General features: G+C 41.8%; 1 protein-coding gene across 3 annotated transcripts in view; it reads left to right on the top strand.

The window, feature by feature from the left end:
• The window catches only part of ankmy2a (ankyrin repeat and MYND domain containing 2a), a 66264-nt gene extending 47834 nt beyond the window's left edge, over window positions 1-18430 (top strand). For all 3 annotated transcript variants that reach the window (XM_041184996.1, XM_041184997.1, XM_041184998.1), the window contains exons 4-10: window positions 27-125; window positions 2873-3033; window positions 5403-5617; window positions 6278-6413; window positions 14680-14808; window positions 15035-15152; window positions 15670-18430. In XM_041184996.1, the coding sequence (XP_041040930.1) occupies window positions 27-125; window positions 2873-3033; window positions 5403-5617; window positions 6278-6413; window positions 14680-14808; window positions 15035-15152; window positions 15670-15887 (1076 nt within the window). In that variant the 3' untranslated portion in view covers window positions 15888-18430. The remainder of the gene's footprint in view (window positions 1-26; window positions 126-2872; window positions 3034-5402; window positions 5618-6277; window positions 6414-14679; window positions 14809-15034; window positions 15153-15669) is intronic.
• The last annotated feature ends 223 nt before the right edge of the window (window positions 18431-18653 follow it).

Genomic DNA, 18653 nt, shown 5'->3' with positions numbered 1-18653 from the left:
TAGGGGGCTGTTTTATTTCACTACAGGTAGCAAAGAGATAACAAGGATGATATTGGAAGCTGGAGCTGAAACAGATGTTGTAAACTCTGTTGGACGAACTGCGGCACAGATGGCTGCCTTTGTCGGTAAGTTATTGGAAAGTACAAGTATATAGTTTTATATATGCAGCTTATTGCTGTCTAGCCCTCATCTACCGAGATTTTTTAAAATGCTGAGACGAAAGGGAATAGTTAATAAATAATGGGTGTAAGTTAATATTACGGGTACTTGCATCAATTGTGGAAATATATGAGTAACTGTTGTTACGGACAGGGGAGGAGAAATGATCTAAAACTCTTAATTCCCTTTCCTTACTGTCTCCAATCAGTTTTTTTTTTGGACGGGTAGATGAGTGTTTCTAAGCCCCCTTTAGCATGTGGTTAATTTAAAGAACCAGCAAGAGACTTTCATGGGTTTAAATAAAGAGGATTATTTATTCACATGCACATTCAAAAATCTAGACGCTACATCAGTCGCACAGCACACACTTAAGAAAGATATAATTAAAGAAGATGGTACACTTCAAGTGTTAAACCAGAAGAATAGTTAACAATTCACGTGTTTGGCTTGTTGTAGGAACTCAGTAATTGATATACAATAGGAGATAGACTGTGTCTTTCACACTTACTTCTGACCTCCTCTGCTCTCTTTTGTGAAGTGTTGGTCTTGGGGATGAGAAGTCTAGAGGTCTGTCGACTTTAAGTTTTGGGTAAATCACAGGCAATAGTGCATGTAAATCCCATGGTCTTGGTATGTCCATTCCAGGAGGAGGCCCCCACCCAGAGTGATTCAATTAGAACTTTCCAGAAGCTTGAGGTAGTCTATGTTGAATAAGGTCGCCTGACTTTTGGTAGCCACCTTGTGAGTGTCCATTTTATAATATAAAAGGCAGTTCCACAAGTTCTTGCAGGAGCACAGTCTGTATTTAAAGTTATCAATAGGACATGCCTTCTTTTAGATGTAGAATCTTCTCGATAATCCTGTATTCTATGACTAAGGCTTTATGACTGTTATGGATGTTATTAAATATGATTAAATACTAGAAAGTCCCTACTTACTCCATGTACTAAGGATGTGCACTAACAAAATCTCCCTCAGATTTTCTCGAGGAAGCCTTTATGTTGAGACCACTTGAATTATGAGCAACACAGTCAAGTCACTTTATTTTGAAACCTTTGGTTCTCCCCCTTTATTAAGAATGAAAGTGAGTAATACCACAAGATACGGACTATTGTAAAACCTAATTCCTATGCATACCTATTTTCTTGAAGATGTTGTCAGTTGGTAAATTGAAATCTCATTGTCTAAGTATTGTTACTGTTAGGAACTAGATATAGTTTAAGTAAATTATAAATGTGTCTGTGTATGTTAAGAATAAGGTTTATCTTTAATTTGTATTTTTGTATTGGTATGTTAAGAAAGGGGCGAACTTGAGTTTTGGTTTCACTTTAAAAGCTGCCTGTATTTTAATGAGGTTTTATGACTCTTGAAGGGAAGTTAAAACGAACACAAGGTAGAATAAACTGTGCTGTTGCATAGTAACAGGGTCCAGAGAGAGGGACACACAGACACTGAGCAACTGAAAGTAGTTTGAGTTCAGTTGATGACAATGCTTCAAGGTAAAGGAAGCAGATTAAGTGTCTCTCTAGTGGGACATACTAGCAGATTGCTGATGGAAATAAGTCGAAGAATCTTAGATGAGTTGCTCTAAAGTTAAAGTAACAGTGAACGACGAGTGAGTTCTGGATCTCAAGGGAGGCATCAAGTTGTCAGCAGTCTACTGGGAGAGGGAATTGCAGGGAGCAGGCCCTAAAGGAAAAAGAGAAAAACCTCAAGCTTTTTAAAGTTAAATCAAAGGACAAGGACAGGAATCTGGAACAAGACCCTGTTCAGTGGAGGTGAAAGCGAGGAGCAAGCTTGAAGGGAGAAAGCTGCAGGATGCAGATTTATAGCAAAATAGGCTTGCAAGAAGCCAGGAGATCCGAGGAGACAGTCAAGGTTGGTGACTCCTTACTATGGATGTGTGAAGCAGTGGTGTTCTGTTGGCATGGCTGAGTATCTGAAAGAGAGTACATGGAAGAAAACTTGAATGCATATGGTGATCCAGGGGAGAGGAACATCAGAAGGAGAGTTCAAAACCATGGAAGTGGACCCTTGGAAGATATCTGAGAGAAGTCATAATTCGGGAGAAGATTCCAAAGTGAGTTCTTCAAGAGTGGAGATTGGAAACCCTCGTGTGAAAGTTGGAGTTCAGTGAAACCGGTTGGCTCATGATGTGACAAGCATCTGAGGGGGAGTTGATGAAAGATCCATAGCATCTGTTTGGAGTGGCATCATGGACTGTGTGCTTACAGTGAACATGAGAGTATAAAATAGCTTTTGTAACTTGTGTTATTTTTACAAATCTGTATGTATCTGTAAAGGTACAGTTGTGGGTGAAGGAGTATTGTAAAATAGTTCATTTTTTCTTGTTTAATAAATGTTTTATTCTTTTGTTAAAAGTTCATCAGCTGACTCCTGTGACCCATTCAGTAGCCACTCTCCATGTTTCTAAACAAAAAATTAAAGTTAAGGATCTACCAAGCTGGGCTCCACCCTGGGATCTGGCTTGTCCAGTGGTAACATCTGCTGGGATCATCACATTACATTATGGAAATTTATTATTTGGATGAAACTTGATCATGGATTTTACAAATTATGATGTGGGCTTTTTCAAAGCTTGGAGGTCAAAGTAACAGAAATTCCATTTCTGGGAGGTATAACTTTGTGTTGATTTTCAGATGATATGGCGATCATGTTGTACTGAAAAATGTAATTGTTTTTCTCTCTTTAGGCCAGCATGACTGCGTAACTATTATCAACAATTTCTTTTCTCGTGAAAGATTGGACTGCTACACAAAACCACAAGGCCTTGACAAAGAACCCAAGCTGCCAGTCAAATTAGCGGGACCCTTGCACAAGATCATCATAACAACAAACTTACACCCTGTTGCGGTTAGATATCTTTGCTCATGATCCATATAAAAATCAGACCATGCTGCAGGTCTTATTTTAGTATGTATTTTCCTTTCTTGTGCTTTTTCTTTGTTCTTAGCTCCTTTTTAACTTTCACTGGTTGCATATAATTTCCTAGCTGGAAGGGTGGTAAGTCTGCCTGTTTCTTCTCTTCAGCTAGCCCCACAGTGGTATGCAATATTTAACCCACAATATTTCTGAATCCCTTTGTAAGTAATCTTTGTTCTCTACTCCTGCTTGCCATCTGCTATTCAACATGATTGTGATTAGACTTATGCCATCGGGGAATTATGGGGCCAATTTTGGGCATATTTCATGTCATAGCTCTAGATCACTGACCTGTCCTACTTTGGAAGTTTTTATTGGCCTTTCTTAAATCTCATTAAAACGCTTTTTTTTAAATTCAGAAAGGTTTTTTGAATTTCTAGGATGTAAGGCTGTGATTTTCAAAAATTATTTATATATAATTTAAGTGCATCATGTTATAAATTATATCACTTACACTAGGTTTCACATAAACAGGTGTATCGGGATTTTAAAAATGGAGCTATGTCGGCTGCTCCTGACAAGTTCTTTTGCCTTATTGTATGGGTATAACTAATCCACATTTACATTCTGGAGTGGACACTGGCATTAGAAAATAGTGCAGCTTTATAATATAGCCTATGGACAGTCTCCATAATGTCACAATTGTTCAATTTTTTTGAATACTATATGCAGGAGTAGCATAAAGGTGTTACCTGTTAAGAGAGACCCATAGGAGGTATTCTATTGCTGAGTGTTGGTTATTATTTCACTATTAACTACTGTTAAAAGATTGTGATTTGAATGTGGGAGGACAGTTTGCTGAGGGTGACGGGGCAGGAGGGAAGGACCTGGCTTTTATTTAAAAGGAAATGAAGGATATCACAGAATGGGAGCTTGGTTTCTTAAGTTTACTCTAGTGCCCCTGTATTTTCATCTCTGAGTTGTGATGTACAAAGTTGAGCTCGCTACTCCCCAGCAAGCAGGAGGGAGTGAGAACAGTGTTGTGTGTCTTTTTTCCTGTCCTTGTTAGATTTTTGCGGCAGCTTTGATGTGGGCAGCTGCCTGAATCACTGTTAGTGGCATCACAGGCACTGCAACTGCATGTGTGAGGAGTGCGCCCTCTGCAGTTGCAGCATCAGCAAACATAGCCTTCAAAAAATGGTACAAGATAAGCCCTGTATTCATGTTCATGTTCATCTGGTTATCTTACTCCTGTAAAGATTTCCAACTTTCAATAAATGTGATTTATAGCTTCTGCTTGAGCTATGCATGGTGTATTTCCACCTATTGAAGTGATCAGGAGCATAATAAAGGCATCTAGTACATCTTCAATGGAAAGTATTTGGTAAAAGTGTAATACTTAATCCTGCAAAACATTTTCATTTTACCCACAAAATTTCCCTGTTCTGGTTCACACGTGGCTTTGCGCTACCTATGGAGATTGCCTTGTTTCCATGAACTTCAATTAAATTCCTGAAAGAAAACCCAAATTTTAAACATTACTGGAATGCAAGCTCAATTTTTAAATGTTTTGTGAGATTTGTTTTGAAGTTTAGCTTTAATGTTTCATGAACTTCCAAAACCATAATCTGTTTCTGAGGGCTCAAAGGTTTATTTTTGCATGTCATGCTGCAAGTCCATATAGTTCAGGCTAAGGCAACATTATTTTTATTGTAAGATGCAAATTTAGATACAAATAAGAGAAACCAGCAGACAACAGCAATACAGTATTTGCATGAATGCTTTAAATAATTTTCTGAAACTTGAATTTCCACGTTCTGTGACCTTTTGATTTAAGTGTCTTGTCTTCTGCTTTTGAATGCACTTTTAGTGAAAGAAGAAATTTTATTCATTGAAAATATATTACAGTGTGGATCATGTTGTTTTCAAATCCCGATCAACTTGTGCTTACACAGAATATCCCATAATTTCCAAAATGATAACCTAGACCTGGGTTTTATTGCAAATTCAAGAGTTTCTGTTTTTTGCATTTTATTGCCCATCCTTAATTATCCTTGTTCAGAGGGCAGTTAAGAGTCAACCACATTGCTGTGGGTCTGGAGTTACTTGTAGGCCAGACCAGATAAGGACAGAAGATTTCCTTCTCGAAGGACATTAGTGAACCAGATGAGTTTTTACGACAATCAGCAATGGTTTGTGGTCACCATCTAGATTTGTATTTAATAAAAATTTCACCATCCGCCTTGGTGGGATTTGAACTCAGGTCTCTGAAATACTAGTCCAGTGACAATTCCACTATGCCACCACCTCCTTTTGTACACCAAAGAACTGAGTTACTTGTTATCTGTGTTTCTCTGTAGATTGTGCTCATGGTTAAAGAAAATCCTTTACTGACAGATGTTGAGGCACTGGGCAAGTGCTATAGAGTGTTGGACCTCATAACTGAAAAGTGTATGAAACAAAGGGAGATCAATGAAGTGCTGGCAATGAAGATGCACTACCTCAGCTACATCTTTCAGAAGTGTAGCAGTTTCTTAAAGGAACAAGAAAATACACTTGATGGGCTTATTAAAAGGTAGACAATTGTTTGGGCTTAACCTAAAATAAAAACGAAGTATTTCCCAGTTATTAATAATGAAATTATATGCAGATTGAGCTATTTTTAAAATTTTAGTACATCCTTCTTTGGGGAGACACTTAATTTACAGAGATTCCTGCATTGTCCACTTTTAGTCGAGGAACACCCGGTTCCTGTGGTAACTCTTGTTTTATTGTCGTGCTTCTGTTGTTTGTGTCATAAAGTTGAAATGGTATCAAATTGTATTGCAATGCAAAAACAAATACTTTGTATAACGTACAGAAATGTATACTTTTCTGGTTTTTGAAATTGTGTGGTGTAACATAGAAATATAAATAGATTTATGGCACTGAAAGAGGCCATTCAGCCCATCTTATAGTCAAGGATGTAATTCTGCTTCCAAAATGATTTGATACTATAGACTGGGTGCTATACAACCTATATGGATTATTAGTAGAATGCTAATTATAAATCTCTTTGGATCTTCCACTGAAATAATTTTGGCTTCTAAAAGCCCCTAATGGAATTTATATAATTGCTAAAAGCATAGTCACTTAATATAGCAAATGTATGTTCAGCAGTTAACATAATTGTAGATGTGTTGACAGTTTTATGCAGCCTGAATTAAGTTTCCTCGCTTGTTATTATTTTGCACAGCTTGTTAAAAGGACGTGACACAGATGGTTTCCCATATTACCAAGAGAAATTTATAAGAGAATGTATCCGGAAGTTTCCATGGTGTGAAGCCACGCTTCTACAGCAGCTTGTAAGAACCATTGCTCCTGTTGAAATAGTAAGTTATTTTGGTATTGTTAATCGTTTCAAAAAATATAGAGCTCATCAACATTTTTTATGAACGTTGTACTATCTCTCGATTTTTTTAACTCATAAGTGACAAGTGTTGAAGTATAAAAGCAAAAAACTGCGGATGCTGGAAATCCAAAACAAAAATACCTGGAAAAACTCAGCAGGTCTGGCAGCATTTATGGAGAGGAACACAGTTAACGTTTCGCGTCCGAATGACCCTTTAACAGAACTAAGTGAAAATGGAAGAGAGGTGAAATATAAGCTGGTTTAAGGGGGGGTGAGACAAGTAGAACTGGATAGAGGGCCAGTGATAGGTGGAGATGATCAAAAGATGTCACAGACAAAAGGACAAAGAGGTGTTGAAGGTGGTGATATTATCTAAGCAATGTGCTAATTAAGGGTAGAAAGCAGGACAAGCAAGGTACAATAGCCCTAGTGGAGTTGGGGTGGGGTGAAGGAATCAAAAAAGGCTAAAAGGTAGAGATAAAACAATGGATGGAAATACATTTGAAAGTAATGGAAATAGGTGGGAAAAGGAAAATCTATATAAATTATTGGGGAGAAAAGGTGGGGAGGACAGGAAAGGGGGTGGAGATGGAGAAGAGAGCTTATGATCTAAAATTGTTGAACTCAATATTCAGTCCAGAATGCCGCCTCTTCACCATGGACATCCAATCCCTCTACACTTACATCCCCCACCAGGATGGTCTGAGGGCTCTCCGCTTCTTCCTCAAACAGAGGCCCGAACAATCCCCATCCACCACTACTCTCCTCCGTCTGGCTGAACTTGTTCTCACACTGAACAATTTCTCCTTAAACTCCTCTCACTTCCCCAAAATAAAAGGTGTGTCTGTGGGTACCTGCATGGGCCCCAGCTATGCCTGTCTCGTTATGGGGTATGTGGAACATTCCTTGTTCCAGTCCTACTCCGGCCCCCCTCACACAACTCTTTCTCGGTACATCGATGATTACTTCGGTGCTGCTTCATGCTCTCATCTGGACCCGGAAAAATTTATTAATTTTGTTTCCAATTTCCACCCTTCCATCATTTTCACATGGTCCATCTCTGACACTTCCCTTCCCTTCCTTGACCTCTCTATCTCAATTTCTGGTGATAAACTGTCCACCAATATCCATTACAAGTCTACCAACTCCCACAGCTACCTCGACTACAGCTCCTCACACCCCGCTTCCTGTGAGGACTCCATCCCATTCTCTCAGTTCCTTCGCCTCTGTCGCATCGGTTCTGATGATGCCACTTGTCTTCCTTCTTCCTTAACTGAGGTTTTCCACCCATGGTGGTTGACAGGGCCCTCAACCGTGTCCGGCCCATCTCCCGTACATCCGCCCTCACACCTTCCTCTCCCTCCCAGAAACATGATAGGCTCCCCCTTGTGCTCGCTTATCACCCCACCAGCCTCTGCATTCAAAGGATCATCCTCCGCCAATTCCACCAACTCCAGCATGATGCCATCACCAAACACATCTTCCCTTTACCCCCCCCCCCCACCCCCGTCGGCATTCCGCAGGGATCGTTCCCTCCGGGACACACTGGTCCACTCCTCCATCACCTCCGACACCTCAGCCCCCTCCCCCGGCACCTTTCCATGCAACCGCGGAAGGTGCAACACCTGCCTCTTTACTTCGCTTCTCCTCACGGCCCAAGGGCCCAAACACTCCTTTCAAGCGAAGCAACATTTCACTTGCACTTCCCTCAATTTAGTCTACTGCATTCGTTGCTCCCAATGTGGTTTCCTCTACATTGGAGAGACCAGACGCAGACTTCGGTCTGTCCGCAAGCATTACCCAGACCTCCCTGTCGCTTGACATTTCAACACTCCACCCTGTTCTCATGTCCACATGTCCGTCCTTGGCCTGCTGCATTGTTACAGTGAAGCTCAACGCAAACTGGAGGAACAGCACCACATCTTCCGACTAGGCACTTTACAGCCTTCCGGACTGAATATTGAGTTCAACAATTTTAGATCATGAACTCTCTCCTCCATCCCCACCCCCTTTCTGATCCTTCCCCCTTTTCCCAATAATTTATCTCGATTTTTCTTTTCCCACCTATTTCCATTATTTTTAAATGTATTTCCATTCATTGTTTTATCTCTACCTTTTAGCCTTTTTCGATTCCTTCACCCCACCCCACCCCCACTAGGGCTATCTGTACCTTGCTTGTCCTGCTTTCTACTCTTAATTAGCACATTCCTTAAATAATATCACCACCTTCAACACCTCTTTGTCCTTTTGTCTGTGACATCTTTTGATTATCTTCACCTATCACTGGCCCTCTATCCAGCTCTACTTGTCCCAACCCCCCTTAAACCAGCTTATATTTTACCTCTCTTCTATTTTTACTTAGTTCTGTTGAAGGATCATTCGGACTCGAAACATTAACTGTGTTCCTCTCCGCAGATGCTGCCAGACCTGCTGAGTTTTTCCAGGTATTTTTTGTTTACGTGTTTAAGTATGCTGACCGTTCTTCATGAGTGCCACTAAACTGAATGTTGAGGGATTGTTCAACTGGGTGAGGTCAGGAAAGTTGGCATTTGAGACTGCTTTCTGTCTACACTCTTACATTTCCAAAAGGCTCATTGGATTCCAGTCAGCAACATAATGATCACCTTGTCACCCAGTCGAGACCAGCAAGCTGAACTCAAGCTAGCAATCACACCCCAGAACCACCTTGTTTTTCAAATAGTTCTGTTTCACAAAGCAGCATGTTTTGCTTTTGCTTATATGGATTAACCAATGATTTGTCCTCAGGATTTACGCATGGTGAACTAACTTTATGCTTTAACTATAAGCATAAAGGATTTTCTCAATAGTGGCTGGATCTTGCAGTCAGTGGCGAAGCAACAGTGTTCACACTTGATCTCAAAGCTGCCTACAAAAATCCAGCAATCTCTGTGGCACACATTTCCCCTGTTGTGGTGTCCGTTTGAATCTGTTATCAAGTCAAGGTGATCTCCAAGGCCAGAATTTTTAGCTTGGCATGTGTGCACGTGCCCAACACGCCCAAGCGTGAAATCAAGCGCGTTGACGTTGGCCAAGGGTGCCGACGTCAACGTGCACTCGTGATATTACGCTAGGTGGGCGTGCATTGAAGACGGAGACAGGCCCACCATGAATTAAGTAGCCAGTTAAGGCCCTTGAGATACCTATTGTCTCTGAGTCTACGTAGCCGGTGTGATTTTCAGGTTGTCGCACGGGCTAATTGGGCAGGCCACAATTTCAAAAACCTCATCCACGGGTGGGATAAGAGGGGTCAGTGGGCTTGTAAATGCAAATAGTATGTAGTGCTGCTGCTTGCTTGTGTGAACAGGGCATCTTCATTTTGCTTCAGAGCTGCATTGACAGAAAAAGAAGCTTCAGTTCAGGACTCAGTGTTGTTTTCCAGGCCCCCAGAGGACTCATACCACTTGGGCACTTACAGGTATCAGACACAATCCCCTTACCCTGGGAATGGGGATTGTGATCTCCGCTGGACGCAACTCCTCTGAGGAGGGAGAGAGGGCCAGATGGGGGAGGAGGCCAGGTGTCCTAATGCAGCTTCCAGGGGAGCGACCTGTGGGAGCAGAGGCGCAGCACAAGTGGGGCAGGGTCAACAGGAAGTCCAAGGTGGAAGATGCCACTATCCTGCTGCCAGGGTTTACAGGTGGTGATACAGCCACCTCAATATGTCTGAGGTGAAATGCCAAAGGAGGCTTTGCCTCTCAAGGGAGACAGTGACCGCCGTTTGTCAGAGGATCAGCCCCGAGATCAGCTCCAACTGTGGATGGGCACCCCATGCCAGTGGCACTGAAGGTCATGGTGGCCCTCAACTTCTATGCCTCCGACTTCTTCCAGGGCTCAGTGGGGGATCTGAATGGAATGTCCTAATCAGCTGTCCACAGTTGTGTCAAGCTAGTGACAGAAGCTCTGTTCAGATGTGCATTGACTTTCATTCACTACCTTATGGACGAGGCCAGCCAGGCAGAGCGAGCCAGCGTCTTTCCAGCGATCGCTGGGTTCCCCCATGTCCAGGGTGCAATCGACTGGCCATCAAGGCGCCAGCAGGTGAGCCGGGTGCCTTCGTCAACAGGAAGCGGTTCCACTCCATGAACATGCAAATAGTGTGATCACAGGATGCTGATTCTGCAGCATCCCATGACGCTTTCATCCTCAGACACTGCCAGGTGCCGAGGCTGTCCACTGCTCTAGCCCGACTGGATGGATGCCTGCTGGGTGACAAGGGCTATCCCTTGAACAGGTGGCACATGACGGATCTCCACCACCCAAGAACAGAGGCCAAGTAGGGTACAATAGGAGCCATGTCTCCACAGAAACAGTGGTAGCGAGAGCCAAGGCCTTCTCAAGAGGCACTTCCGATCCCTGGACCGTTCAAGGGGTGCACTCCAATAGCTCCCAGATCATGTGTCATTTATAGTGGTTACATGTTGCGCTCTCCACAATTTGGCGCTGGAAGGAGGGGATGCAGTGGAGGAAGAAGATCTTGACGCAGCTGCTCAGGCAACAGACGATGAGTCCAGTAGTGAGTCCGAGGACAAGCACGCTCAGGAGAATGCTGAGGGCAAAGACACTGACCTAGGAAACCTCCAGGGAGGCAGGGACACCTGGGGCGTTTTGATCCAATGCTCTTTCAGCTAGCCTAGCAAATAAGAACCATCACCAAATGCTAGGGCTGCATTCTCGATCCCTGACAGGACCAGTTCCTTGGTCAACAACATACACTATGTGTCATTTCAATAAAGTTTAAGGAGAAACACGTCCATCATAACATGGCTTACCCTGCACCTACAGAACAAATGAGGCTAGTTGCACAAAAACACATTTAATTAAATGGTGCTTGGCATATATTCTACAAATTACCATTGACAGGTGTTTCCATCACACCAATAAACACGGAACGGAAAAATGGGGGAAGCAAATATCACCCATGATCAGGCCATGTTGCGATTAAGGTAATTTACGTTTTCGCTTGCAGGTGCTACGTCTAGGTGCTCCCCCCTCCCCCCAGCATTGGAGACAGCCTGCTCACTGTTGACCTTTTTGACCTTGGCGGGCATGCTCTGGTCCGTGGAGCCTGTGCTGACCCCGCCTGGGAGGGAGTGACCAGTGCTATGGCTGGCATCTCTCCAGTCGCTGCAGCCTCATCGGATGCCACAGTCACTGGCAGAGGGGCAGAGGAGCTGCTGCCCTTATTTGGAATGTCCTGAGAGGAGCCTGCAGAGAAAACAGGCAGCTCATGCGCCAACATAAGGTCGCTCTGGACCCTCTGCTCACCATTGATGGATGAGCACCTAGCTGGGATACTGGGTGCCCATTCCATCTCCCAGACTGACACTGACCACCTGAGGTCATTGCCAGTGTGAGGGCTTTCGGGCCCGAGCGCATTCCCAGGAACCCCTGATTCATCTCGTGGAGGAGCTGCTCCGTGAGAGTTGCCAGTCTCTCCATGGAGGAGGCATTGCGCTCGGTCATGAGGGTCAATGCATTACTCACGCCCCGCAAGGACTCCTCCACAATGGAGACCACGGCACACATTCCCTCATGTATCTCCGTCCGATCCTCCCGCACACCCTGCTGTATGTCCAGCATCTGCTGCTATGGACGGCTCCAGAGGCCCATCATCAGCTATCAACCAAGCATCGTCCTGGTCCCCAGCAGTCCTCTGACGGCACTCTCTGCCTCCGCCTGCACCTCAAGCGAGTGTGAAGTGCTCTCACCAATGTGTACTGAGATATTAGCCAGCAATCTAATGCCCACTGAGGTGCTGGTATCTACGCTGGTGCCTGCTTGGCAGAGAGGGTGTGACGCAGGTGCGTTCTGATGGGTGTTGCCCTCAGGTCAAGGCTGGGCCTCCAGATTTCTCATCCCGAAGGGCTGCTGGTGAGCCTGAAAGGAGGAACAAAGACATGTTATTAGTTGAAGTCATCCCACTGTTACTGTGCATGACTGGCAGCCTCATGAGACACAGATCAGGGTGCCCTCGTCCTTCCATTATCAATGGGGATTCCAGGTTCAAGGCTCAAATTAATATAGAAACTACAGTGGAATGGTTGTTATTACAGACATTCATACCTCAGTGCACTGCACTCTTACCTCCCGGTGGTATCCCAACTTCTCCATGGCCGCTTGACCTAGGCGCATAGCACCTCTCTAGCTCCAGGGCCGCCACCTCATAACAAACAAGGATTAGTAGGTTTGACAGTCCCCCGCCAGTATGCGACTTCTCTGCATTGTTATGGGATGTTTTCTCCTGAAAGGATAGAAGGGCATTGATTAGTCCACTCTGTACCTGCAGCGCCATTACAGCCTGGCCAACCCCATCTGAGGAATACCTCGCAGGGTTCAGCCGATTCGTGACTCTGGAGCCGCAAGGCACTCAGTCCAAGTAGCCAAGACTCTCCCCCTTGCCCAGATGCTGCCTCATTGACATTTGCCACTCACATTCTAACACCTCTGAGGTCCACAGGGGGATGGGCAGCTCTTAACTGCTCTGCAAAGTGACCCATGCCAACACAGTACTCACCCTTCCCAATCGCAGGAGATCATTGAAGCGCTTCCAGCACTGCACCCATGTGTGCCTCACCACATCGTGGCTGCTGACCCTGCTGTCCCTGGGGACAAGGGTTTCTCTTCATGCTGCCACCTCCTCCAGGAGGGCCGCGAGGCATTCATCTGAGAAACATGGGGCCGACTGCCCCACCGACCTGCCCTCCCGGCTGCCAAGTCCACCAGCAACGTTGTCCATCATGACTTCCACGTCCTTCGGTGGCAGACTTCCAAGGGCTGCCGAGGCTGCATTTGAATCGGCCATCGGATCACCATTTGACCTGGTGGACATAGAGCACCTACCCCCACCCCTTCACACTCATTCCACAGCCGCGTCTTATGCTGGATGGGCCTTAATTGGCCTCCACTGAGCCCACACACCAAGAGCAAAATTCTGCCCCGAGTGGCCAGATGCAGTTCTGTCAATAAGCAGGGAATCATCCAATCACATTGAAGTATTCCCACAGACAGCAAACCAGGAAGTAAAAACCACAAACACCTTCACTTGTAGTTTTTTACACTTTACAGATGATGAAATAAATGATTGGGAAATAAATCTGGGCCGGACTTTATTGAGTCAGGGGTGGGGCTGGAAAATGCAGCAAGCCATTCAAAAGTCCATTGACTTTGGCAAGACCAGAATTTCCCACCAGTGGGAGTGGTCATAAAATTCCACCCATGGGTTCAAAATATCAAACTTTAAAAAAAGATAATTTTAATAATATGTAGAGTTTCTTATCACAATGAAAATATTTGACATTCATCAAACAAATTACTCTTTCAGGACATTGAGACTGTTTGGCAGCAATTATGAACTTAGTATACTGTTAAAACTCAGTTACACTGCATTCAATACAGAGCAAATTTTTCAAGGGTTTTTACGGCGTCAGTGTACTAATTGTGAATTGATTGCATCCTGGAGGAATCTCAATAGCACACCTGCTGGAGAAGCAGAGAATCACTGCTAATAACTTGTAGATTTCCACATTATTCTGTGCATGTGCAGACTCTCGAAAAGTTGTCACTTCCAGTGGTGGAATGATGGAGAATGCTGGCAATTTTGCCATCTTTGCTACAAAATCTGGGCCAACGCAGCTGCTCCTAATTGCAAAAAACTGAGTAAGCCTCATTTGAGTTTGATTTTTACATTGTCATTTACTTTCCTTCAACCCGCCCCACCAAAAATGTTAGATAAATACTTGATTTTTTTTAAGTGAATACTTTCAAAAAGTGTTCATTGGTCAATTGATTTTGCAATATTTGCAGTAATACTATTTACAATGGCATTGCATAGTTTTCATAATAAGCTGAATGACCATCAATATCACAATTCTGATGAATTCAAGCCCCTGAAAACAGTAACCTGAATTTCATGTCAAAGGTCAAGAACTCATACATACCAGTAAAGTTATCAAAATTAAAAACATCCAGGTTTACAATTGGACTTTCTCCTGTAGGAGAATAATAAAAACAGAAAATGCTGGAAATACTCAGAGGGTCTGACAGCATCTGTGGAGAGAGAAACCGAGTTAACGTTTCGGGTCTGTGACCTTAATGTGGGAATAAAGCTTTCTATAATATATTCATTATTTCCATCTATATATTCATTTATTGAAATTTGCTTCTTCTCTTTCCTTTCTCCCTCTCCATCTCAAACCCTGTACATCCAACCATGCAAATAAAACCAGGGCAATGATCCAACAGCTTTGTCTGTGCTGACCCAGACCATAACTGGCCAAGTTGGCTTCATGGATGCTGAATTTTGTACTGCTTGTGGTGAAAAGGGAGCTGATAAAAGGTGCTCAATCTGCAAAACGGTAAGAACATTTGGATAATCAAGAAGTATTTAGTAGAAGTGACATGCAGACAGACAAAAATATATTTACACTGTTAATCATTCCTGTGGTGGTTTAAACTGTTGGTTGAAATACTACCACAAACTTTTTTATGGTTAATTCAGTGAGAGCGTAGATTTACATGTAATCAGCTCGCTAACCTAGCTGCCTCTTAATGAGAACATATTGTCTGCTGATGATATCTCAGGTGATATATTGCAACCAAACCTGTCAGAAGATGCACTGGTTCACTCACAAAAAGGTGTGTCGAAAGCTGAAAGATTCAAGAGAAAAACAAGAAGCCAAAGAAAAATCAAAGCAGAAAGGTTAGTTTTAAGCAAGATTGTATTAGCTGTCTTCCATGAAAAATACGAAGCTTGTTTTCTATGTTTACTGATGATTTTTTTTTTAATCATCTCTCTTTTTTGAGGCGATCTGGGTTTTTGCCAGTGCTGCTATGAGGCAGCTGCTGAGAGGCACACAAACAGTCCAGAATAAATTTCTCTTTCCAAACTTCCTTTCTTGTGGCAACGTGTCTGGATCTCACTGTGTGCTAACCCAACCTTGGTATAACTGTAGTGCAATAAGTCAATAAAGTGCACTATTTCTGTTGATGGTGATTTTAAATTCTATCACGTCACTCCTTAATGAGGGGTATATTAATCTTAATAGATTCATCTAAAACTCAATACTTACAGCTATTTTTCAAAAACTGAAGCCATAGTCAATACATTCAAACCAACACCGTTTACTAATTTTGTAAAGTACTGGGTGGATTTAATTTTGGAGATCATCTCTAATGCAGCTGGATTAATTAATAAATTTTCTTTATGACTCAAACAGAAGGGAAAAACAACACTTCCGAAACCAGTGTAGATGAAGCTGAAATTGTTCCAGAACCTACAGAGTCCTCCAGCACCCTACTCCCAAGCTCTGAGGGTGGCCCAGATTCTGGGGATGTTGGTACAGGCGTGACAGCAGAAACTAAAACTCCACAGGAAGAGCTCACCACAAAAGGAGAGTCCAGTCCTCCGGCACCCACGCACACAGCTGAAGAATAAAGTAGATGTAATAAAGCCCTGGCTTTCCTCCAATTTTTGTAGTGTATGAAGCATAATCCAACCTACATTTAGCAACAAGGTCATTGCTCCCACCGCATGACAGAAGCAGGGGTATTGCATTCTGTTTATTGTGCACCAAAGGAATTACTTGCTTTAATTATGCCTCCTCGTCTGCATCATAGCCACCTGCTGCCGACAGAGAGCAAACCAAGCAACACTCTTATCTAAAGAGGTCAGTAGGATTTGCTGTCACCCATAGTTAATTCATTAACTGGAACAGGTGGATCATTTACTGCTTAGAGACATCTAAATGATTGAATCTAAAATCCATTCAGATTAATCTAGACAAATTTGCTGAAACATATCAAAATATACACTATATGATTTGAGAAAATAGTGTGGTATGATTTGCTTTACAATGGTTACGCAGTTAAGATCAAAATGAACCAAACCGCCTTCATATGAAAAATTTTAAAGGTTCCCAGTATTGCCAGTCCTAGGGAAAATGTTAGTTAAGCAGTTTTGCTCTATGGTTAACATTGTTGGTGTTTTCATTAGATAGGTTATTTTTCACAAAAATGCATTTTCACTTCTAGTGTATATTGAAGATCAAAATAGATTTTGGAACTGCTAAGTTCAAATGGGTCCAAATGCTTGTTAACAGTAAATTTGTTATTTTTTTGTTTGTTTTTGGATTCTTCTCTACTCTTTCTGCAGCCTCCCTTTCTCCACAATAACCCAGCCCCGAAATAAAATTACCTGATTAACTGGTATATCACTTATAGTTGTATCAATACAATCAACTTAAACTCTTGAACCAGCACAACTGGTACCTCAATCCAAAGACTGTAACTAGAAATTGTGTGCTTCTGTAAGAATTGAATCACAAATTTAATATGACCCAGTAAAACATGTTTTTCTACCCAAAAAAAACTGGATTATTGTCAAATTAACTTGTAAATGGATATGTTGTAGTCTGAATTATGCGTGGTATTGTGGGATACTACCAGCATTTGTAAAATTTTGTGCAGTAGTAATATTTTTTCCATTTTTTTGCTGCATCCTTGTATATTCACCAATGTGCCTACTCAACTGACAAACTCTCTTTTTTGTGTCATATTTTATGGTCATGGTTTAATTACTTAATGCTAAATTAAAGTATAGCTATTAATTACATTATCAGACACTAACATTCATGGAAGCATTTTCTGTTGAAGTGGAGCCTGTTTCAGTCTTTCATGGAATAATAAATTGAAATTTTACATGCACCAATACAAATTAAAAATTGATAAAATTTAACTTCAAATCGCTTGTCACTGTAAGATTGTTATTGCATCAATAACAGTATTGCTTTGCATGCAGTGAACATTTATTAGCTGTACATGGTAGATATTAACAATGATTAATTCTTAAAAAGATGGGGCTTGATTAACCACTGCTAAGAGAGAGTGTGGCCTATTTTTAGATCTGTCAGGAGGCATGAGGTAGGAGATCTTTACTCAGCCTTCCTTTTCCACTACAGGGAGATGTATGAGTCCAAACCAGAAAAGAAATTCATTCATACTTTACATGGGAACCTTTCCCACTTGAAGTGACCATCTCTAAAAGTCCTGTTTGGCCTTGCATGAATTTGCAATGTTTTATGATTTTTTTTGTCTTTTTTTTCAGTCTTGTCATACTTCAGAGTTTCATTTTATTATTTACTAGTAGATACTCCCCAAATGAAAACAATATTTTATTAAATATTTACTGAAGGCATTGTAACATTCACACACTGGGTAAATAGGAAGTTGGTTTAATGCAGAAGTTATTTTTGCTGTATAATTTACCATATCATTTGGTTTTAGTTCTGTGTTTGGTATTTTCAAAATAATTCTTGCTGTATTAGCTACAGAAATAAAATTACTATTTTGGATAGGCAGCTGATTATTTTCCTGTTGCTTTAATGCTGCTGTACATGTCTGAATATACTGTGGTCTTATTTAAAATGCATCCAATACCTGAGCATTTACTTTATTGAAGCATCAACACCACACTAATGCTTCTTGTTAGAAAGACACATAGAGTGTATTTGTGATTTAGCCTCCCAGACTCCAATACTTATTCATGGTGTAATTTATATTCTTTGTGTTCCACATTGCGATGGCTGCCAGATACCTGTACTCTTGGTTTACTGTAACATCTGTAACACTTGATTTGTGATCTAAAATATGTCTGATGCTTATGTAGGTCTGAAAGTGGAAACATTTGTGTTTTTTTCTCATGGGAGATTGTTAAATAAAATGAGAAATGTAGTGGCTTTGGAATTTTTTGTGGAACTTTAATTGTACAATTTGACCGCCAATCTTGGAATTTAAACTTTGTGGCCTTGTTATGGTTCAAGGTTCTCATTTAAGAATTAGTTCATTGTTTTGTTTCAGGTAAACATAATTTTAAGTACTGTGCATTATCAGTGACATTTCATGTGCTGCAATAACAAAATTGCAGTTACTTGAGAATTTATGAATTTGTTTCCCTTTTTATAATAAACTTGATGTAAGCCATGTTTACTGAATTTGTTTTGTGTTGTGTTAGTAAAATTGTAACTTGAAAATATTTTATTTGCATTGGGTAAGATTACCATCTGATTCCAAACGATACATCATTGAATCACAGAACAATGCATAACTGGAGGCCATTTAGCACACCATGTTCACTTCAGCCCCTGTGTTGGCTCTTTGAAAGAGATATCCAGATGGTCATCCCATTTGTCCAAACTTTCCATAT

Source organism: Carcharodon carcharias, chromosome 3 (genome assembly GCF_017639515.1).
Source record: "Carcharodon carcharias isolate sCarCar2 chromosome 3, sCarCar2.pri, whole genome shotgun sequence".
Taxonomy (NCBI): Eukaryota; Metazoa; Chordata; class Chondrichthyes; order Lamniformes; family Lamnidae; genus Carcharodon; species Carcharodon carcharias.
Note: the sequence above shows the minus strand (reverse complement) of the source record. Positions and strands in the feature narration are given on the sequence as shown.